The sequence below is a fragment of the Antechinus flavipes genome, chromosome 4 (assembly GCF_016432865.1).
Source record: "Antechinus flavipes isolate AdamAnt ecotype Samford, QLD, Australia chromosome 4, AdamAnt_v2, whole genome shotgun sequence".
Lineage (NCBI taxonomy): Eukaryota > Metazoa > Chordata > Mammalia > Dasyuromorphia > Dasyuridae > Antechinus > Antechinus flavipes.
The window spans coordinates 386,510,762-386,534,012 of NC_067401.1; the positions used below are offsets into that span (position 1 = coordinate 386,510,762).

The 23,251-nt window shown below is 42.1% G+C and overlaps 1 protein-coding gene across 3 annotated transcripts in view; it reads left to right on the plus strand.

Annotated features, from left to right (window-relative positions):
* The window catches only part of SYT2 (synaptotagmin 2), a 171,661-nt gene extending 150,876 nt beyond the window's left edge, over window positions 1-20,785 (plus strand). For all 3 annotated transcript variants that reach the window (XM_051998639.1, XM_051998638.1, XM_051998640.1), the window contains 5 exons: window positions 660-827; window positions 1,313-1,480; window positions 3,288-3,405; window positions 11,052-11,185; window positions 14,212-20,785. In XM_051998639.1, the coding sequence (XP_051854599.1) occupies window positions 660-827; window positions 1,313-1,480; window positions 3,288-3,405; window positions 11,052-11,185; window positions 14,212-14,418 (795 nt within the window). In that variant the 3' untranslated portion in view covers window positions 14,419-20,785. The remainder of the gene's footprint in view (window positions 1-659; window positions 828-1,312; window positions 1,481-3,287; window positions 3,406-11,051; window positions 11,186-14,211) is intronic.
* The last annotated feature ends 2,466 nt before the right edge of the window (window positions 20,786-23,251 follow it).

Sequence of the window (23,251 nt, forward strand, 5' to 3'; positions counted from 1 at the left end):
TTCAGTTTGAGCATTTACACTTTGGAAAACAGTAAATGTTACCAATTGGAGCTTGGTTTATTGTTTTGTTGATTTTCTAGAATTAAGAATAGGATAGAGAAAAATGATGTAAATTAAACTAAAAAATGTGTGCTGCATACATTTCCCCCTAAGAGTGCCATTGTTAAATATTTACTACCATACTACTGGGTTGAGATTTAGGTTGAGATGAGTACAGAAAGGGAAAAACACAAGCTTTGGATTGTATAGTCAGGCTGAAGGGTTGTGGCTTATGACCATCTGGGCTATGATCCCTTTCAGGTTCATAATATGATGTCAAGTCAGAGAAAGCTTGAGGAAAGCTTGAGAAAAAGGGGACAGAGGAAAAGGGAATAGGGTGAGCCCATCCCCTAGGGATGTCCATGTTCTGTACTAATATATTCCCTCAGATGGGAAGGAGGTATCAGCAGAGCCCCTGGATACTCTGCTAGCCTTCTAGTCATGTATTTGGTCTTAATCTGGAAATCCTGTTCCATCTTAGAGCATAGAACGGAATGAGAAGATCCCTAGAGATCTGAGACCAAGTTCCTATAATAACTTTTCAAACCAGGGATTAGTGGAACTGGGCAGCCTGAGAATTCTGGAGCAGGCCTGAGAAGTGGGCTCATTTCTCTTCACAGTTGACCGTGGGCGTCCTTCAGGCAGCTGAGCTTCCTGCTCTGGACATGGGAGGCACCTCAGACCCCTATGTCAAAGTCTTTCTCCTCCCAGACAAGAAGAAGAAATATGAGACCAAGGTTCATAGGAAGACACTGAATCCTGCTTTCAATGAGACTTTTACCTTCAAGGTGAGGTGGAGAATAACATTATCCCAGGTCCTTCCCTTCTTTCTTTTCCTGAATTCCTTCTGAGAATACAACTCATAGGATCAGAGGCCGAGAATTCACAACGGGTAATTCAGAGACGTTGCTATTTTATCTCTTAAATACCCAGAGATTACCCTTTCCTGACTTCTAACTCCATCTGGGACTAACCCAGCCTAGAAGTATTTGCTTGGGATCAATGAACCCTCAGGCACTATCCTGCTCTTGCCCAGAGATCAGCTTATCCTTCCAGCATCTGAAGAGATCAGGGCACTCCCTGCCCATCTGCTTTCCCAGGTCCTGACCAACTCTAAGCCTTTGATTCTATGATCAGGGTTGAGTTTTTTTTTTTTTTCACCAAATTCTGTGACTAAGGTTGAGCTAGGGACCATGTGGGGGTGATGATATCCATTATCATCACCCCCAGGAACTGACTCCTTACAATACTCTACCTGTCTGTGTCCTGACAGGTGCCCTACCAGGAGCTAGGGGGAAAGACACTGGTGATGGCTATCTATGACTTTGATCGCTTCTCCAAACACGACATCATCGGGGAGGTGAAGGTGCCTATGAACACTGTGGACTTGGGCCAGCCCATCGAGGAATGGAGAGACCTGCAAGGTGGAGAGAAAGAAGAGGTAAAGCAGAATCAGCCTGGACCAGTTTAAAATTTGTACTTAAGAAGCTGTAAAGAGAAGGCAGGACCAGGCCAGTACCAGGGAGAGAAGCAAACTAACATGACTGAGTGCCCAGCTTGATCCTGGGCTCCAGGTGTCAGGAGCTCCCTGTACACATATGGAGCTGAGAATGTTACAAGAATGTGCATTTAGCACCCAATGGGAGCCGGGATAGTATATGGCCCTAGAGTCATGTGAGTTGAGTGATTTGAAGCAAGTCATTGGATCCTTCTAATTCTCAGTATTCTCACTTGAAAAATAGGAATAATATTCCTTGAACTTTTTGAGTTATGGGTGGAGAGTTGTAGGAAAATGCTTTGCAAACCTTAAAGCATTATAAGAAAATGACCTGTTATTAAGTGCTTCTGATGTGGTGTCTGAGAGGGAAAGATCAGCCTAGGTGGAGTGAGCAGAGAAGGTTCCATGTCCCCAGACCTCATTCCCAGGCTCATGGATACCAGTTCTAAAATGGTCTCAATAGGGAGAACACCCCTTGAAAAGAAGAGGAGGGGGGCACCCTTCCCCAACTCTGAATCCCAGCCTGCTGCTATCCTTACCTGCCTCGGGAACATGTGATCTAAAGAGTAAACAAGGCAGACAGCCACTTAGGACCCACACACCAGGGGCCAACGGAGGAACATTTTTAAATATGACTTTTACAAATGCACATATTTCTAATGCCAGAAAAGTCTGCTCTCCATGGCCCATAGGTATTTATTTTGTGATAACTTAAATGATATGTGTTATAGTGAAGGCTCCAAGACTCCAGTGAACAATAGCAATAACATGGGGCCCATGAAATTGAAAAACCCTGCCGAGGGCATATAAATAATTTGTCCCTCTGCCTTAGACAGCTACGAGTCAGGATATATTCCTAATCATCTTCCAGAGCCAGCTGCCTGCCTTGGGAATATGTGGTCTAAAGACCATCACCCATCCCTGCCATCCCAGCTAATGCTTTATTCTTCTCCTCTCTGATTTCTATCTTTTCCTCTCTCCATCTTTTCCCCCTTTCTTTCCTTCCTTCCTTCCTTCTTTTATCCCACCATTCTGCCTTCATCCTTTCTTTTTAGTCTTTCTTTCTTTCATTCCTCTCTCCCTCCTTTTCTCTATTCCTTTCTCCTTCCTTCCTTCTTTTTTCTTCCTCCCACCCTCCTTTTCTTTCTTCTTTCTTCCCTCCCTTGATTCCTCCTTCCTCCCTTCCTTCTTTCTTTCCTTCTTTTATCTCTTTGTTCCTTTCTTTCTTCCTTCTTTCCTCTCTCCATCCCTTCTTCCATTCTGCCTTTGTCCCTTTCTCCCTTCCCTTCTTTCTTCCCTCCCTCAGTCCTTCCTCCCTCAATCCCTCCCTCCTTTCCTTCTTCTTTCCCTCCCTCCCTTCTTTCCTTTTTTCCTTCCTTCCTTCTTTCCTCATAACTGTGATCTATCAGAGATAAAGAAAAGCACAAATGAGAGGTTTAAGACAAGTATCTCCCTTATAGTATAAAGGGAAAGGCCCTAATTACTCAATGGCTTTGTTGAACCATAGCAGGAAGAACTGAGTTGATATATATGGAAGGGCTTTCCAATGGTCCATAATCCAGGGAACGATAACGGAAAGAATTCCCTGGGAAAGAGAGACGTTGCTCTCCTCCCCACTTCCCCACAGCCTGGGCTGGGCAAGGTGAGCAGCAGACTCACCTGGAGAGATGGAACTGAGCAAAACGTCCTTAGAGGGCCCCTTTTAGGCTGCAGGGGAGGCTCTGAATCTTGCTTTTTCCTCCCCGGGCAGCCAGAAAAGCTGGGAGACATCTGTACTTCCCTCCGCTACGTGCCCACTGCGGGGAAATTGACTGTCTGTATTCTGGAAGCCAAGAATCTGAAGAAGATGGATGTAGGAGGCCTTTCAGGTGCGTGCAGATCTGCCGTTGACCATCAGGTGGCACTAGTGTCAGATGACTGCCCAACTCCTATATTTCCCAATTATTTTAACCTTGAATTCCCGTTCTAGGAGGACTTCTAACTGTCCATTGCATATTGTTGTCCACTCTTCTTGCTAGGATGGTACCCCTAACTGGGGGTACCCTGCCAGCTTTTCAGAGGCCAGAATGCCCCTATACCCAGAGGCTGGTTGCCTTTGGAATAATTGTGAATTAGGTAAAGTCTTGTTTTTTGTCAGAACCCTTTCTGGCTCCCACGGGCCCTGACCATTACGCGATGGGGACAGAGGGATCCAAGCACTCAGGGAAGGTGTGAGGAGGGATCCCCCGGGGGGACATCCATGAGCTTACCCTTGGAACGAGAGAAAGTGGAAGGGCAGGATGTCCAGTCTGACTAGAATATTGAATAAATGAACCAGAACGGCATGAGGAAGTTCAGAAAATTAAGGAAGAACCAGTTTGTGGAGAGGCTTGAACGACGGATAAAGGAGTAAGTATTTTTTACCCTGTCAGCCAATGAAGAGTTGAGCTGGGAAGGATTGGGGCAGCTTCGGCCTTATTAGACTTAACGAGTGTCTTGTGAGACTGCGAGGAGGTCAGGGTCACTGGATTACAGCTCTGTGGAGGAGAGCAAATTCTAAGAAAACCAGAAAGGGGAGGAGGATTATGACAGATTGGAATTCTGGAGATAACAGGGAGCTACTGGTGTGTATTGAACGGAAGGAGGTGATATGGTCAGATCAGTGTTTTAGGAAAATCCTTTTGACAGCTGATTGGAGGACAGATGGCTAAGAGAAAGCTTGAGCCAAGGAGGCTATTGCAGTAGTCAACATGTGGAGTGATGAGGGCCTGCCCTCGGGGAGCTTACAGAAACCCTGTCAGGGAAAACAATATATACATATGTTAGTAGGAGCTACAATATCTAGATAAAGTAACAGAAAGTAATTTCAGGAGGAGGAGGAAGGCATTGGCAGCTGGAACTGGGACCAGGGGAGGCCCCATAGAGGAAGCAGCACTTGATTTGGGCTTTAGGAAGGGATTCCTCAGTGGGCAAATTCTCCCTTTTCCATAAATTAATTCATCTGCTCTTTGGCCAGGAAACTCCAATTCTGAAGGCATTCTCTAACTGGCTATCAGTCCCTGGAGGTGGTTTATGTCGCTGGTCCCATTTTATTTTGTTGTGCTTCCAGAAAGACCTGTGGGTGGAATATCAATAGGAATAAACTACAGGGAAAGAAGTTCTCACAGGAAAGAATGCTGTCACCAGGCAGGACAATGAGAGAGCATCTACTCAACCTGTAGTACCAGTTAGGATGCTCCAATCACAATTTGGTTACAGCATCCTGTTAGCTATAACTCTTCTAGCTCTCTGCTTCCTTCTCCTGCATTGTATTACTAATCTTTCATCTCTCTTACCCCACCCCCAATTTATTCTCTTCAACCTACTTGTAAGGCTATAAATTGGTCAGCCATACTCTGCTTCGTGGGAGAATACGACTGTGAGATCTGCTTGTATGTCATTGATCTTCCCTTGTGTATACAAGTAATTAAAATGATTTGGCCAAATCAGGGAAATGTAGAGTACTGAATTAATTATTTGACATTTGGAAGGGCCTTCAGCAATTTTCTAGTCCAACTCATAGCTGAAATGAATCTTTATAATAATAGACATGACAAGTGGTCATGCAGCCTTTGCTTGAAGCCCTCCAATGAGGAGAAATCCACCAGTAAGATAGCTCATGCTATTTTTGGAGATCTATAACTATTAGGAAGCTTTTCTTGATATTAAATCGAAATTTGCTTTTTTTTTAAACTTTGCAGTTACCACCCATTACTTCCATTTCTGCCTTTCAGGACCAAACAAAATGTCAATCAGACCAGACTGACAGGATTGGAGAATATGTAAAGAGAAAAATATGAAATAGCATTGAAAATTAGGTGGAAACCATATTGAGGCAATGAAAATTCTAGGCTAAGGAATTTGCATGTTATTCTTTTTTCCCCAAATTTATTTTATTTGAAGAAACAGAATAAGAAAAACAGAAAAGCAATACAAAACAAAATGAAACAAAAGAAAAGAGAACATTATCATGTGCCCAGCAGAACATCAGGGAGGATTCAAAACATATAAGAACACATACCAATTTAAGAAAGTATACATATATTAGTAGAAGAAATTATATTCATGAGTATTTGTCTTTTCTTTACTTCATTGTAAACTGTTCTTCTGTTCTCTGCTGCATACCTTTTTAACTTTATTCTTTTTCCTCCTTTCTTCCCTCCCAGCAACCCCAAGTGGGTTATAGTTAAGATACAGACACATACATATGTACATACATAGACACACATTTCTCCCTTTCATCCCTCCCATTTCCAAAGAAGCTACAGTTAAGAAAAGATATATTTATGTATACATATGTAGATATATATGTACATATATATATATATATATATATATATATACATACATACACACACTTACATAGATACATATGTTTCCTATCCCTATTGACTCCTTAAATTCAGCTCCATAACTTGGCCTACTATTACTTAACCTCCCCCCCACTCAGGGATCCCTACCTTGTCTTCTTCCCTCAATCATTGTTTCCCCATCCACCTATTATTTTGCTATGCCTTTCTTGGGATATATATATATATATATGTATATATATACATATATATATATGTATATATGTATATATGTAGTGTTACCTATTGAACCCATTCCCGATGTGGGTAGGTTTCCAGAACTACAAGTCCTCCTCCCCTCCTCTAATGCTCTGTATCTGTTCTTCTGCCCCTCATTTGTATGACATGATTACAATTTTTACCTTAACTCTGCCAATCTTTATTTTGAGCTTACCCTATTGTTGCTGTAAATCTTTAAACATAAAATATACATTTCTCATGTTAAAAAAATCAAACAATTTGAACATGTTTAAATTTTGTCCATGTTGAGTTCTTAAAATTGCTTTTTGATATTGGCTCTTATATGTTAAATTTTCTGTTAAGTTCAAGTTTGGTTGATCAAAGTCCTGAAAATCTGCAAGTTCATTGACTGTCCATTTTTTCCCATTCAAAATTACAATTTTGATGGATATGATATTTTTGGCCATAGGCCTAGTTCTTTTGCTTGTCTGTAGATATGATTCCAAGACCTGCAGTCTTTTATTGTAGCTGCTGATACGTTTTGTACAGTTCTAGTTGTAGTATTTTAATTGCTTTTTTTTTTTTTTTTTTAGCAATTTTTTCTTTTTAACCTGGGGGCTTTCAAAATTTGGCAATAATATTCCTATATGGTTTCTACAAAATATCTCTTTGAGGTGGCGATTGGTGGATTTTTTTTTTCCATTTTTGCTTTCCCCTCATGTTATATCACTCCAGGACAATTTTCAAAGATTATTTCCTGCATTGTTGTGTCAAAGTTCTCCTTTTGGTCACAACTTTCTGATAGTCCAATTATTCTTATAGTTTCTCTTTTTGATCTGTTCTCCAGATCTGTTGTTTTTCTTATGAGATGTTTCACATTCTGATCTATTTTCTCATTCTTTATAATCTGTTTTATTATTTCTTGGTCTCTCAAAGCTTCACTGGCTTCCCCTTGCCCAATTCTAATTTTCAAAGTTATTTTCATCTTTGAGATTGTACTTCCTTTTCTAGTTGGTTAACTTTTTTTTTTCATAATCTTTTTATTTTTTTGTATGGTTTTAATGTTTTTCTTTAGTTTTTCCTCAATGTTTCTCATTTGATTTTTGAATTGCTCTTTTGAGTTCTTCTTTATATTCTTTATAAGCCATTTTACATTACTCTTGGGTAGAAGCCTTTTTTTTTTTTATTAAAGTGTCCTCCTCTGAAGACGAACCCCAATCTTTCCTGTTCCCATAATATGTTTTAATGGTGGAGTTCTTTCTTCTTTGTCGGTTCATTTTTTTTAAAATAAGAGGTAAATTTAAATAAGAGGTAAATTAATGGTGCCTCAAGCTTTCCTTCAGTTGTCCACTCAGACCAAGAACCCCATGAAGAACTCCCTGCTCCTGCAAGTGCCCTCAGCTGGCAGTGTCCCTGCCCCATTGCTTCTGCACTTAGTCAGTGTTGTTCCTTCTCACCTAGGATCATGTCTCAGCAGCACAGGTAGGCCTGACGTTCCCAATTAGCCGAGGTTCACTCCATCTTCCCAGACTCAGACCCTCACTAGACAAAAAGTCTGGGAAGGTGAAAGCCTCTGTGGTCCCTGCTGAGGCTCCAGCTACAACCAGATGGCCTGAGGGATTCCCCACTTGATTTTTCCGCAGAGCTAACCTGGGGGTGTTTGCTTTTGAGACAGGTTAGTCCTGGCCTGGGGCCTTTCTTCAGATCTTGTAGGGTTGTATCATTAGGACCTCTGTTCTGCCCCAAGTCTTCTTGGTTTTTCACAGGTCTGTGTTCGCCCTGAGGCACAAATTTGTTCGATTAGTGGGGGAAATCGAGAGAGTTTTAAATTTGCCAACATACTCCATCATCTTCCCAGAATACTCCCCCTTTGCATATTCTTCTGGAAGCAAAATGGTGCCATTGAAGATTCTTGAGTAGGGGAGTAAGAGATTCAGATCTGTTACGATCAGATTTAGAGAATATTAATTTGGCAGCTGCATGAGAGGATTATTGGAAAGTAGAGATCAAAAGTGTTACAAGGTGGAGAAAAGGGGAATGAAGACTCAGAAAAGATCATCTTATTTGGCAATTAAGAGGTGATTCTGGAGAAAGATTTCAAGTAGGTAGTGGGGTCAAAAGCCAGTTTGCAAGGGGCTTGAAAAATAAGTTGATGGTAAGGAAATGGGTGTGAGGCATCAAGTGTAGATGCAATTCAACAGTGAAGGAGTGGAGAAACATAGGTCAGCAACTTAATCTGAAATATGACTTTGCCATAAAAAATGATGAAATGGACTGTTTTAGAGGAAACTGGATTGATGCTCGTGAACTGGCACAGGACAAAGTGAACAGAAATTGAAGAACAATTTATACAACGGTAACATCACAGAGAAAAACAACTTTAAAAGGCTTTAGAACTCTGAACAACCACGATGATAAACCACGAGTCCAGAAACAATTAAGATGAAATATGTTCTTCTCCTCAGTGAAGTGATGAACTCTATGTCAGTGGCTTATACAATGGTAAAAGATGATATATAGCCACATATACACATATGCACAGCATGGAACATGCTCAGCAGATAGAGGAGCTGTCCATGAGTGACATGGGTTCTCTTGAGAGGTGATAGGCTCTCCCTTGTCAGAGCTCTCTATAAAAGGAGTTGATAATCATTTGTCAGGAATGTAATTGGACTGAACGTCCCCTAAGGTCCTTTCAAGTCCTGGGGTTCTATTGTTTTATTCTAGGATGGAATACATTTATCTCTCCCTTGTCCCCCTCTGGTCTTATGAAGTAGCCATTCTCAGCTCCAGAGTTATCCTTTTCAATGGATTTGCAGGAGAACATGCTGTCATCTTCAGAGGGTGGGTTTTGGATTCCACAGTTTGCTCTTTCATGCATAACAAAACAATTCATTTTTATCAATTAGAACTGTACTAATAGGTGATGGCCCCCTTCAGAGGGAAGGAGTTCTCTTTCCTTGGAGGTCTTCATATAGAAACAGAGAACCAACACTTATTGAGTGAGTTATGGTAAAGATTCCTTTCATGTGTAAATTGGACCGGATGGCTGCTGACATCCCTTTCTGCTCTCTGTTCTGTGGTTCTGTCCAACTGCATGTTCAGTAACCAAGAAGTTAGCTTTCAGTATTCCTAGGAAAAATTTGAGACAAACTGGATTGGAAGTAGGAGACAAGATAAAGAAAAGGGAAAGAGAAGGGTCTTGTAACATTAGTTATTTTTTTTTTTTTGGACGTGTTGACTGTTTTTACTCAATTTTTTTTTTTTTTGCTGTTTTTTTCTTTTAAAAAATTTAAACTTCTTTTGTTTATATCTTTAATATCTTGGAGAAGGGAACAGGAGGAAATTGAGGTGATATAAAAACAAAAGATAAAAATAAAAATCTATACACTGTGTCCCAAAAGTCTTAAGCACAATTTTAAGCTTTATTTGTTTAAGTTAATTAAGTTAACTTAAGTATAGTTTTAAGCTTTATTAACCTTTAAGCTTAATTAACTTAAGCTAATAAAGCCTGAAACTACATTGAGACTTTTGGGACATCTTGTATATGCAATATTTCCTATCCATAGTATTCGACCTGTGCAAAGAAGAGAGATGCATTTTCTCATTTCTCCTTCAAGGATAAGCTTGGTTATTATGATCATATGACATTTGATTTCTTCTTCTTCTTCTTCTTCTTCTTCTTCTTCTTCTTCTTCTTCTTCTTCTTCTTCTTCTTCTTCTTCTTCTTCTTCTTCTTCTTCCTTATTTTGTTGGAGCAATTATGTAGATTGCTTCCCCTGGTTCTGTTTATTTTACTTTGCATTGGTTCGTGTAAGTTTTTTCATGGTTCTCTGAGTTCCTGATATTCATAGTTTTCTATGGCCTCAGGGTCTTCATCTGTCAAATGAAAGAGTTGTGCTACATGACCACCTAAGTCCCTTTTATCTGTCTGTCTATGATTGTAAGCTTTAGGTTGGAAAGAGTAAGCTCATATTGTAAGAAAAACAATCAGATGATCTGAGGTTCATCCTTATCCTTACTACTTGAGTGACATTGAACAAGGATGCTTTGCTTTGACCTTTGGTTTCCTAGATGAAGAAGTTGGGCTTCCTCGGGGGTTCTTACCTTTTTGCGTCCTGGACCCCTTTGACAGCCTGATGTAGTCTAGTAACCCCTTCTCAGAATAATTCTTATAAATGCATAGGATAAAATTCACAGGATTCTAAATGAAAGCAATTTTGTTTAAATATACTCATCAAAATAATAATTTTTTTTAAGTTCATAGACCTGAGTTAAGAACCCATACCTAATGACTAAACATATTTTTAATGGGTTTTGTTTCTCTTACTTTCTCAATGGGTGAAAGAGGAGAGGAGGAGAATTATGAACTGAAAAATAAAATAAAACTGAATTAAAAACAAAAAATCCTAACCTAGATGATCTCTGAGATGCCTCCTACCTCTAAATCTTAGGATCTATTTGGATCCATATTCAAATAAATGTGGATGCAAGTGAATTCTAAGATTTAGAGCTAGATAATAGACCCATGTAAATGGATCATATTAGAGTTAGATAATAGATCCATATAAATGCATTCTAAAATTTAGACCTTAGAGAATAGATCTATAAAAATAGATCATATTAGAGTTAAATAATGTATTCATACAAACACACCCTAAGATTTAAAGCTAGAGAATAGATCCATATTAATGCATCCTAAGATTTAGAGTTAAGAGAATGAATCCATACAAACAGATCATATTATAATTAGATAATGGATCTATACGAATGCATCATAAAATTTAGAGTCAAACTAAACCTGACATTGGGGAGAAGAGGCAAAGTTCATATGACCTCATGTAAGCTCCATATGGAGAAAGAGATGAGTTGTAGATGACTATTATTAAGAAATAATCAGAATAATAATAATCAGCACCCATAAGAGTTGGAAAACTTTTGATGGTGATAGTTTTCTCCTTCTGCAGATCCCTATGTGAAAATTCACTTGATGCAGAATGGTAAGAGGCTGAAGAAGAAGAAGACCACAGTGAAGAAGAAGACCTTGAACCCCTACTTCAATGAATCCTTCAGCTTTGAGATACCCTTCGAGCAGATCCAGGTGATCTTGGTCCCATCTGGGCTCTGGGCCTTTGCTTGGGTTGGGGGTAATCAGAAAAGGAGACTATTTAGGACAGTTTGAGAGAAACTACTTCTTAGATTAGTGACCAAATTCCTAATGCTCCTAATGGAATCAGGGATGGAGAGTGGAATGCATTAGGAAAAGGGAACTGTCATTCAGGTTATTTGAACTGACCCAGAGGATGAGAAGGAGTAAAAGTTCCAAAAGAGAATTAATCCCTAAATGATTTCCTTGGGCCTTTGGAGCACTGATGTATTCATGCAAAGGGTTGTATTTGATAAAACACAGCGGACACAAGAGGACATAAGAGGGAACAGCTTGATCTGAAGTTGAGTCTGATCTCAGACACTGGTTATGTGACCCTGGACAAGTCAATTAATTACCCTAAGCTTTATTTTCCTCCTCAGTCAAATGTGAAGCACTTTGTAAATCTTAAGGTACAGATACATGCTATTAATATTATGATTATTTTAAAGTTAATATCTTACCCCAAGTTGCTCCTGCCTGCTTAGCCTCAATGCAACTCCTGTTTCTCATTCCCTATTAGGGATAGTTAGAGAGAAGCAACATTCTTAAAATTATCAGAGAAAACCATCTTGGGCTTGCTAATCTGCCTTCTCTCTCTCCTTCCCTCCTTTCTCCTCTTATTTGTTTGTTCTTCTGTTCTTCTTCCCTCCCTTCCTTTTTTTTTTTTTTTTTGCTGTCTCTTCCCTTCCTCCCTGTCCCTTCTTTCTTCCTCCCATGCTATTATTTCCTTATTCCTTTCTCTGTTTTTCTCTCCCTCTGTATTTCTGTCTGATGCCTCCTTCCCCACTTTTCTTTCCCTTTCCATTTACTGCTTACAAATATGTCAGAGGGAAGAGTCAAAAGACTTAGGTCCTAATCCCAGCTTTGACATTTATTATTTCTGTGACCACAGGCAAAGCATTTAACCCCTCTGAGTCTCAATTTCCTCATTTGTAAAGTGGGGGCGATCATACTGGCACTACCTATCTCACAGGATTATTATGAGGGAAGTGTTTTGTAGGGCTGCACACACACACACACACACACACACACACATATAAAATTATAATTGCACCTTCTCTAGGTGTGAGGAACTGGAATAGAGGAGAGGAGGAGATAATCAAATGTTTGAGTTTTAAAATGTCTTGCTGGGCTGTAGGCTGCAGTTATGAAAAATGAAAGTAAATAAGGTCAGTATTATATCAACTGAGCACTTTAATTAAGCAGGGCAGGTACTGGTGCCATCTGGAACTTAAAAACAGGCTGTGACCTGAGTAAACCCTGGTGCCTCGGGACCATCTCTAAGTTGACCTCACTTTGGTGAAAGGCAGATGTCCATGACAGTGGATGAGCTTGGCCACCTATGAACATTGCAGAGACTTGAAATGAACTTCCTTTTTTACTTCTGGGAAGAACTGAGCTTTATTTTTGGCAACGAGTGACTCAGGGAACATCAGTAGGGTCAGAAATACATAGTGAACACCAGACTTAGAGTCAGAACATCAGGAATTCGCCCCCAGCTCTGCCACTGACCTCAGATATGGCTTACAACTAGTCCCTCCTCATTTTGGAGTACTTTTCTCTTACTCAGTATAAATAAATTATGTTCTCATCCTCCCTGCCTCTAGGAGCTCAAATAAAAGGTCAAAATAAGAATCTGAAGAGGCTTATGTTTGTGTGTAGGAGTCGTGGTGCTATCTAATGAGAATAATAAGAAAGGAGATGGTGAAATGCTCCTTTTTGCCTCCAGAAAAGTAAAAAAAAATCAGTGAATAAATATTTATTAAGCACCTACTATATGGCAGACAATATGATAGGCATTAGGAAGACAAAAAACAGAAAAACAACAATAATCACAAAACCAACATCAACACTAACAGCTGGAAGGATCAGGGTAAACCCCATGTAGAAGGTGTTCCCTGAGCTGGGCTCTGAAGGAAATTTGGGATGCCAGGAATCAGGGGTGAAGAAGAAGGGCATTATGAGCATTCTAGGAATAAGAGGGAACAGTGCTGTTTCTGGGCTATAGAGAAGAAAGCCTTCTTCACTGGAAAGATAACTAGAAATGGGTTAAATAGGGAGAGGAAAGACTGCTTTCTTTTCTCTGCTCTGCCTCCTATTCTCAATATGCCTTAGAGTTGTGTTAGATACAATCCTATCCAGAGATAAAGTGATGGGTACAGAAAAGAAGGTAAGAATGAGAGAAAAGAGGGAGAGAAGGAAGAAAGGAAGGCAGATATAAGAAAGAAAAAAAAGAAAGGAAGGAGTAAGGAAGGAAGGAGGAAAGGATGGATGAAGGAGAAAGGGAAAGAAAGGAGAGAAGGAAGGAAAAAGGAAGGAAGGAAGGAAAAAATGGAAGGAAAGAAGGAGAGAGAATGAGGAAAGGAAGGAAGGAAAGAAAAAGGGAGGGAAGGAAGAGAGAGGGAATGAGGGAGAAAGGGAAAGAAGGAAAGGAAAAAAGAAGGAAAGCGGGAGGGAGAGAAGGAAAGAATGAAAAAACAAAGGAAGGTAGAAGGGAGAGAAGGAGAAAAGGAGACAAAGAAAAGAAGGAAAGAAAGAAGGATGAAAGGAAGGAAGGAAGGAGAGAAGAGAAAGAAAGAAGGGAATAAAGGAAAAGGGAAAGGAGAAAGGAAGGAAGGAAGGAAGGAAGACAAGAAATGTTTCTATTAAGTACCTGTTATATTCCAGGCACTGTGTTAAGTGTTCTACATTTATTTACTCATTTGTTCCATACAATACCTCTAGGAAGTAGATGTATTATTATCCCTATTTTATGGTTGAGAGAACTGCAGCAGACACAGTAGCTAGTAAGTATCTTAGGCCAGACCCCAGCTCTTCCTGGGCCCCTGCCCTATCCACAGTGGCACCAGTTCCTTCCTACAAGAAACTCGGGCAGAACTGTTTAGCCTGGCAGTCTGGAGTAGAGACAGAGAGTCGGGAGGACCTCTGGGTGCTACTTTCTAGCCCTCAGATTCATCTCCTTCTTCTTTCTCTCACAGAAAGTCCAGGTTGTGGTCACAGTGCTGGACTATGACAAACTGGGTAAGAACGAAGCCATCGGCAAGATCTTCGTGGGCTGCAATGCCACAGGCACGGAGCTCCGGCACTGGTCCGACATGCTGGCCAATCCCCGGAGGCCGATCGCCCAGTGGCACTCTCTCAAACCCGAGGAAGAGGTGGACGCCCTCCTGGGCAAGAACAAATAGGTGGCCTCTGAGCCTGGGTTCACCTTATGAACACTGACAAGACCCAGAGCTCTCAATACCTCAGTTATGCAACTTTAGCGTGTTCTTTTGGTTTGTCACCATCTCCTTTCTTTCCCTTTTTTCTTTCTCTCCTTTTTTAAAGACAAATTTCCCTCTGTTGGCTGTGTAAGGAGAGTCCCCAAATAGGTGAAAGAGAAGGCTGGCTCTTTTCATTCTTCCTCATAGCTGCCCCGTGCTGCATGCCCTCTCTGTTTTCTTCCCTGCTTTTTCAAGGCCTCACTCAAACTCCATCTCTGGGGCCTCTTTGTGGTGGACCCACAAAGGATGGCACTTCCTGTTTCATGAATGTTTGGGACCAACAAAATGGTGGCACTTCCTGTTTCTTAAATGTTCTGGACCAACACAATGGTAACACATCCAATTTCTTGGATGTTGACTTAAGGAGAAGGTCCTGGGAAGGCAACGTGCCAGTTGAATCCTGTGATAGCCCACGTATATCTCTGTTTGTATGAGGAGCTCAGCTTTGGAACGATGAGTGGATTAAGTAAATGACCTTGAGCTTCTCCATTTATTTCTGGAACATGAAAAAGTGTGGAGAGTGAAGATCCTTCAGGGACATGGAAACTCAGAAAGGAAAAGGCCCAGGATCTCAGAGTGTTTTGATTTACCTGTAACTTGAATATCAGAAATTCAAATACTCAATATGGGTAGGGTTGTTTTGGGAAATGACAAGTTATGAAGATTGAATTTGGCCAGAGCCTGGACCAAACTCCCCCTTGCCACCACGGACCTTTGCCAGCTATTCTCTTTTCCTAAAAGCAGCCTCTTGAGTAGTCATGCAAGTAACCTGCTCTGTGAAATTTGCCTTGGCTTGGTGTGGGACCACCAATGTGGGGAACTCATTTTGTCAGCAGCAAGAGACAGAGGCTCTGTTTCCCAGAAAGATTAAAAAAAAGACAAAGCCTATAATTCTCCATTCCTCAGAAGAGAAGGCAAATATTGGTCCTCTTCTGAAAAAGACATACGGTTTAAATTGTGTCTATTTCCCATCATGTTTTGCCTTTTAAAATGACACGACTTTGGTGAGGAGATTTGTAATGGGTGCAGAGCCAGAGAATATTAGCAAAAAAAAAAAAAAGCTTATAATTATCCTAGGTCCCAAAAATTGAGATGGATGAGGAGATAGTTGGTGACACTTTTGGTTTGAGTAGCAAAGACATTCCCTGGTGAGAGATAAAAGCCAGCATTGGGATTTTTTCCTCCAGTTCCTTAAGTTATTTTCCCCATCCCTCATTTCTGTGCCAGGGGAAAGAGAGGTTATGTCCATTTAGAGGGACTGCATAGAGACTTTTAAGGGAGTCCCCTGACTTAGCATTCTACAGGGAGGCTTCTCTGGATTCCCAGAAGCATAGAGCATTCATTCCAAATGGCCACTGGAAGCCAGGAGAGGGAACTGCCCTATTGCCTAGCCCTGGCCCTGCTCTCATTAACCTCTTATCCACAGCATTGATAAAAGCCATATATTTGTTAGCCAAGGTTGCACTGAGTCCCCTTCCAATTCCTCCAACCCCTTTTCCACAATGGGCAAGGGTGAGGCAAGTTTTGACAACCCTATGAAAATCAGTACCACCTTTCTCCCACCCACAAAAGGAAATACAGGAACCTTGGGTCCTTGTTGCCTCATCTCCCTTCAAACCCCAAGCCCTCCCCTGCCCTCTTTTTTTTAAGCAGGAGAAAGCCACTGTTGGCCCAGGAAGCATGCCCTCTGAGTAGCACAAAACAGCAGAACTTCCTGTCTTACCTGATCATGGCCACAACTATTTTCCCCAGACTACAAAGCCACGTGGGAGAGAACTGGAAGAAATCCAAATATGGGGGTGTTGTGGGGTGAGGAAACGACATGTCACATCTCTAGGTTTCACTGAAGATGGACATAAGGTTACTTTTTGTTAAGCAAATGAGGAGGAATACTTCCTAGGAAGCAGGAGCCAAGTCTGCCTGCCTTAAAGAGGGCATCAGGCTTTCTGCTAGGGTTCCCTGGTGACTAGGAGGCTATTTTTATACTAGAGACTATTTTTTTTAAACGAGGGAAGAGTTGAATTGTAATAAGGATAATGGGCTTTAGTCTTTGCTGACCAGACTTGTGATCATGGGGGCAGTGGTGGGAGGATTAGGGCTCTTTAGAGTGGGACAGTTTGGTTTGATGGGAAAGACATGAGATTCTTCCCCTTCTATAAAGAGGCATTTGAAGTTTTTAGTGTTTTCTAAACATCTCTTTCCTTTCCTCCCACTACTGCCATCTCTCTATCTTTCCCCAAACCTAAGCCCATGGGTCATCTCTTCCTTTGGCTTTCAGTTTTTCTTTTTTCCCATCTCCTCCTCCTATCTGAACTTTCTCTTTTCACTGAGGAATCTAATCTCTTTAAAGTATTTTCCATTTCTTCCCCTCCCCTTCTTCATCCACCAATTGCCATAGTGCCGCAGCATAGGAAGCCTAGAGAAAAGAAACATGTTGTCCATTTGGGGCATCCACCTGCCCAGGCCAGACAACTAGCTAGAAACCTTGGAGTCCTTTCCCTCCTCTTAGTGGATCTCAAGGGTTGAATGAGAATCGAGTGATTTTGAATCTTGACCCCAAGTCAAATCGGATCCTGTGAGACAGAAGGAATGAGTAGTCAGATCTTCAGGTTCCTGAAGTGCCAGAGAGAATCCTCAAGTGGGGGGGGGAGGGCTGTAATTTTCTCCTGCTGGACAAGGTACCCAAGCAGATTGGCATCTGTTGCTTGGGTTTTGGAGGGATTAGAAACAAATGTGAAAGCTGGTGGACTTCCCGGTAGAGAGGACTAATGTTCTCTCGGGCTATAGTGCACTATTCAAAACCTTCACTTCCATTTTGATCTGATTCTGGGGATCCTAGGACTCAGGATATTATATGTGATTGGTGTTGAGTTCATAGCTAGAGGAAGGCTTTGGGAACCCAATGGGACCTCTAAGTGTTCATAGCCAGTCCGGGTTTGAGAGACAGTTGAAGCTCCTATTCCCTCCTCCTCATAGGAACTTCAGTAAACCTGACCATCCCCCCTGTTTCATTATTCTCAAAGCCTAATTTCCCCCCAATTCCATGGGGAACCCTTAAATTCCTACCTTAGCCCAAAAAAAACCATTATTCTAATCATAAAAGTAATGAACTAATTACTCAATCTAGAACTGTGAAAGGCTAGCGGCATGAAACAAATCTAGCCAGACCCAGATGAGGGGAACTTTGGGCTTAGGATGGGGTTCCATACCTCCTCTTCCTCCCCCACTCAATAAGGAAAGATGGAAATAACTCTAGACCCCATACTATCCTTCCCAAGGAGGTTAGGGGTGGAGAGAGATGGATAATTTGACTTTTGGAAAGTGCATTTCGTGCAGAAACTCTGAGGGAAGAGAGTTGGATAACTTAGTTGCCTTATGATTTCCTGAAAGAGTTACTTTGCCTCTGCTGAGTGGGGAATAGATTTCTTAACATTGTATTCTTAGGGTTGTGGGAGTAGGGAGGAGAGTTAGCTATCTGGGGGAAGGAAGAAATTTCTACAACTCATTCAGATCCTTAAAACAGTTCATGGTCTGTAAATAGCCCAGGCTCAACCCATTATTGTAGTGAATTCTGTTCCCTTTTACCAAAGGTTCCCATGTTTGAGCCCAGGAACAACCCTCTGCAGTTCAGTCTTTCTCAGTCCTTAGATGGATTGTTGCCCCATCTATCGGCTAGGTTTTGTGAGTCCTGTCCTTGGAACACCGGGCAGGCTGGGAGAGAAGGTGAAAGCACTTTGTCCTAAGTGAGGTCCTGTAGAAGGGTCCTGGGTGTCTGGCTCTGTCGGGAGGGGGTGGCTAGGTGCCCCATTGTTACCTTTCTCTCTCCACGTTCTCCACCATTCTCTCCCCGGAGGGCCGGAGATTGAACACTAAGGATTTCATTTAAGGTAGTTTTCAATGCAATATTGAGAAAGGGACACTGTGAATTGAAGACATACAAATATAATTCATTTTTTTTAAGGGACAAAAAAAATTGAACCAATTGAAGCCATTTGAGCCTCATCTGATGCCCTTTCTGTTTGTGTTTAATAATATATATATAAGAAGATTATATATATGATATACATACGAACAAGACATTTAATTAAGGTGCATGTTAATAAGCCTTCTGTAAATAGCCGCATGATAATGATGAGATTCTCTCCCCACTGATCCACAGCCCATTTTACAGAACCCATCAAGGCTACAAGTTCATTTTTTTATGTGGTATGAATGAGTCCTGTCTTCCCAACCCTAAAAGAGAAAATCTTCCATTTGATGGTTATCATGGGACTGAGTACTCCTCTGATGGGGAGCTGGCCTTTTGCGCATGCAGTCCATCTAAGCAGTAAGAAAATCAGAACCAATCTTTCTTCTTACCCCTTGCCCTGTTTTCTCTCCCCCCCCAATCTCTTGTCTGTCTTTGTTGGGTTTTGTAGAACTAAATGTATCTTTGTTGCACTGTACCCTAATCTGATATTTAGTGTAAATGTGGCTTCTGTGTTCCATGTATGATGTACCCATCCCTCCTGATGTCTGAACTAACTGATAAGCCATAATAGGGCCGGCCTGTCAGACACCTGCCCTCTACTCCCAAATGTCCCTTCCAGTGGGTTTCCTAAAACTACTTGTGAGGGGTTCACCTACTGTCTTTCATCCCCTTTCCCACATCCTACTTCCTCAAATGAAGTCTTCATAACTTTCCTTTGGGTCCTCAAAAAATGATCTCTGGATAGCTCCAGCATATGCTGGTTCCTTTTTTACTATGGTTTCAAGATTTTTGGTTCTGTCCCTTCTTTGACTCCGAATCTCCATCCCTTTTGGGAACAAGATCAGCTCTTCAGGGATAGCAAGCCAGGGTTATTGCCCTACTCACCTCAGTTTCCCTGTCTGTAAAATGTTATGTGTATGAAAATCCCTTCTTTGTTGACCTAAGTATGAGGATTGGATGGAGTGATGGATGAGAAAACACTTGGTAAAATATTGCAAAAAACACTGTTCAAAAGGCAGTTGGGATTCTTTGTTCTTGTTCTGCTAATCAGGGAGGTCCCAGTTTGGAGTGGACTGGGAACAGGAGTCAGAATTGGGAGATGGTAGATTAGGTTAGATTGTGAGAGGCTTAGAAAGAAGGCATTTGGAGAGTAATGAGTACAAGTGATTTCAACCTATCCTTTGGTTAATTTAAGTCCCTGATATTGAAATTTCCATCCTGGAGATGATGCAGGTGCTGGTAGTCCATTAAATTAGGAGAGGGAGAGATGGAAGGAAGCCCCTGGATGTCCTGTTTGGAAAGATCATGGTGTAATAGATGGGCTACTAAGACTTTGGCAAATTCATCCTATAGGAGCCACTATTAGAGCTAAGCAGTGACCACAAGGGTCCCTGGCAGGATCAAGGCATGACAGATTATTGCATAGGAGTGATTGAGATCCAAAGAGAGGCTTGGATGTCCCAAGTTAAGAGACCTTCCTTCTCTGGTTAGTTCATGATCCCACATGCTTTCACCCAGCCCACCTCTTACAGCGGAACAAGATAGGTAGTATTCCTTTAAAAACTGAAGATCCCAGTCCCATAGAAGAGCTACCAGGATATGACCCAAGTGTGGGCTGGGCAGGAACTGGAGAGACAGTTATTACCGAACATTCTGGGAATGGGAACCTCAATCCTGAGATGTGGGGGTTGGGGCAGAGGTCATGAGGGGATAAAGAGAGGTGGTAAGAGCAGAGAAAGAGGAAAGGAGGAAAACCTGAACCCTCTCTAGCCCAACTTGGGTGGATGGGGAGAACTTCCCAGTTTTCAAATCCAGAGCTGAGAGGAAATGGAAATAGTAAGCTCATAGAAAAAGCTGGGGTGAAAGGAGAAGTGAGCGATCTGGAGAAAAGGTGAGCATCTCCATCCAATCTGCCTTGAAGGTTAGGGCTCTGGAGTCCCTAGAAACTATTCCTTACAGCAATCTGAACTGCTATCCTACCCATCCAGGAAACTGACTCGCTTCTTCTTGAATATCCCAAGAGCTATAGAACCAGAGCTGGGGTGGACCCAAGGATACCTCATTGCTCACCCCTACCCCAGCTGGTCACTGGATGTCATCCTCATCAGATATCTCCCCAATCTTGTCTCCCATGAAAGATAAATGCACAGATGCTGCCCCTTAACCAATCAGGTCCCAGGCCCCTCTCTTTCTCCCCTTTTCTCAAGCTTGGCAATGTGCCCCTCCCCTAGTGTGGATTCTTGTTTTTGTCTGATTTCTTGTCAAATTGTTATTTTGTAAAGAGCTGCGTCTCCTTATTAAAGAAATGAGCTGAAAGAATGCTGGGGGTGGGGGGAGCCTCTGGTCTGTTTTTGCTGGGTAGGGAGGGAGAAGGGATGGGGGATGTGGAGGGCCGGGTCCCCAGGCCCTGAGGTGAACGATCTTCTGCCTGGCACCTTGAGGAATGGAACTGCAGAGGACAGTAACAAAACCCATACAAAGCTCATTCTCTACTGAGAAAGGAAGGGGAATGGAGGAACACATTGGAGTGAATGACTGAATACAGTCAATGATGTAATTCTGGTATTTTCTTAGTGACCCAAACTTTTTCTCCAGGGTTTAGGGGTGGAGGGAGAGTAGCCCTTTGGAGGGCCAGGGATGAATGAGGTCACCTATCTGCAGGGCAATGCTGAGAGTGTGACTAGCCAGCCAAGAGAAGCTGTACCCAGCCCAGGGGCAGGGCTCTGAAAAGAGGGTTGAGGATTTCCCCTCACCCCCGAATATTCAGTTACAAAATTATTTCAGATTAACCTGTAGCAAGGTGTGTGGGGTGCCTTGTATGAAAACTGGAATTCAGTTGCAGGATCTCAAAAGTGGCTCCAAGAAATGGTTAAACTCCTGCTCAGATCTCTTTTCATCCTGCTTACCTTCTCGTTTTTTGGACATCGTCACGGCAACTGCTGCTGTTGCCATTTAGAGAATTTACATTGAGCATCTTCCATGTCTCTGGTCCTGGAATGGGGCTGTGAGATTCCAATTATCTTGAAATGGCAGAATTGCTCTCCAGCTGAGAGCGAGCCAGTCAGGAGGAAGAAGGGCAGAGGAGGATGTTTCTTGAAAATTACAATGAGGCGCCTCAGCTGCTTAGAGCACCTCTTGTCCCCAGGAGACCCACCAGCTTACAGATACCCTCTTCACCCCATCTTCATTTCATCCAATTGAGTGAAAGTTTGTCTCTGGGTACAATAAAGATAGGGCATGGAGGGGGGGGTAGTAGGTGAGGAGTGGAACAAGACTCTAAAGGCTTCCTAGGTGTTCAGATACTTTGATACTGACTCACTGACTGATAAAGGAAGTGGAATTATAGGGGGGAAACCACCCATCACAGTCCAGGATATAGGAGATACAGGAAAGGGACAGTGTATAGTTAAGTGGTATGGGGATAAAATGGTGAGTCTGGAATCAGGAAGACTGGAGTTCAAATTTGACCTAACACACTTCCTAGCTGCATGAACCCAGGCAAGTCACTTCACCCTGTTTGCCTCAGTTTCCTCCTCTTTAAATGAGCCGGAGAAGGAAATGGCCAACTGTTCTAGTGTCTTTGCCAAGAAAACCCCAAATGGGGTCACAAAGAGCTGGACATGGCTAAAATGACCAACGAATAACACACAATCCTTGGGATTGGGGGAAGGAAGTCTGAATGGTGATGAACGCCTGTGCTTTGTTTTGTTTTGTTTTTTTGAAGATAAAGCAAACTGGAGTGGGCTTAAATGCCAGTATAAGGGATTGATAAGAGAATTTCCTTCCTATAAATGTTTGAGGAACTCTCTCACTAGGGAATGGTTAAGGAGAACTCCATCATGTGGAGGTTTTAAGAGGTGTTTTTTTCTGAGGCAAGTGGATGAGCCTCTGTCACCTTCCTGGGAGGTACACTAAGAAAAAAAGTTGCTCTTTTACCAAATAAAAGATAAAGGCTCCAATTCCACTGGAGTACCAGTATTATAGGATCAGGGAAAGAATTAAAACTCCAGGCCTTCAACTTCCACCCAGGGACTTGGACTACACTTATTATAAAACTCCAAGATTCCTCCTGAACCCCCCTCTCGCCATTGCTAGTCCTCCCCCTATTTTTTATTGCCAAGGATCCCCTTTTCTGACCAGGTCTGAACTTTTCAACCGTGACATCATGTGTGCGAAGCCGGCTGCTACTTTGGCCCCAAGCAGCATGACTGCAGGGGAAAGGAATTCTCCTTTCCTGTCCAAGTACTGTTTGCTCCAAGGCAGTGACCAAGGATTTCCACTTGGTAGAAACCAACAGGTTGAGAAAAGTCAGAGATGATCCTGGAACTTCACTTGTGCTGAGGCAGGTCAAATCCCGGCCACCTACAAGATACCGCCTTGGTGGTAACCCAGCCCTGAAGTGAAAGGAGGGAGGCTGGGGATGGGGGGGGAATGCAGCAGCTTGCCCTAAGCCAAACGTTCCTCCCACTGCTCTCTGTTCAGACACCCCCCAACCCTTATTTTTGTAGTGTGGAATTTGGATCTCCTAAACTAAGCAATGGGCTCATAAAAAAGAATATAAGCTGCTGGAGGTCAGGAGGCTGATTCTCATTGTTGTTTTTATAGCCCAAGCACAGTCCTTTATATGTAGTAGGTGATTAATCTTTTTGTAGAATACTGAAAACTAGTCTAGTATAAACTGATAAAAGCTTTAGGGTGAATGTCAGTGATCAACAGCCTAGTCAAAGCTTGCTGAGTAATTCTGGGGAAAGCCAATGAGTAGCCTGACTTCCTGGGCTCTGAAGT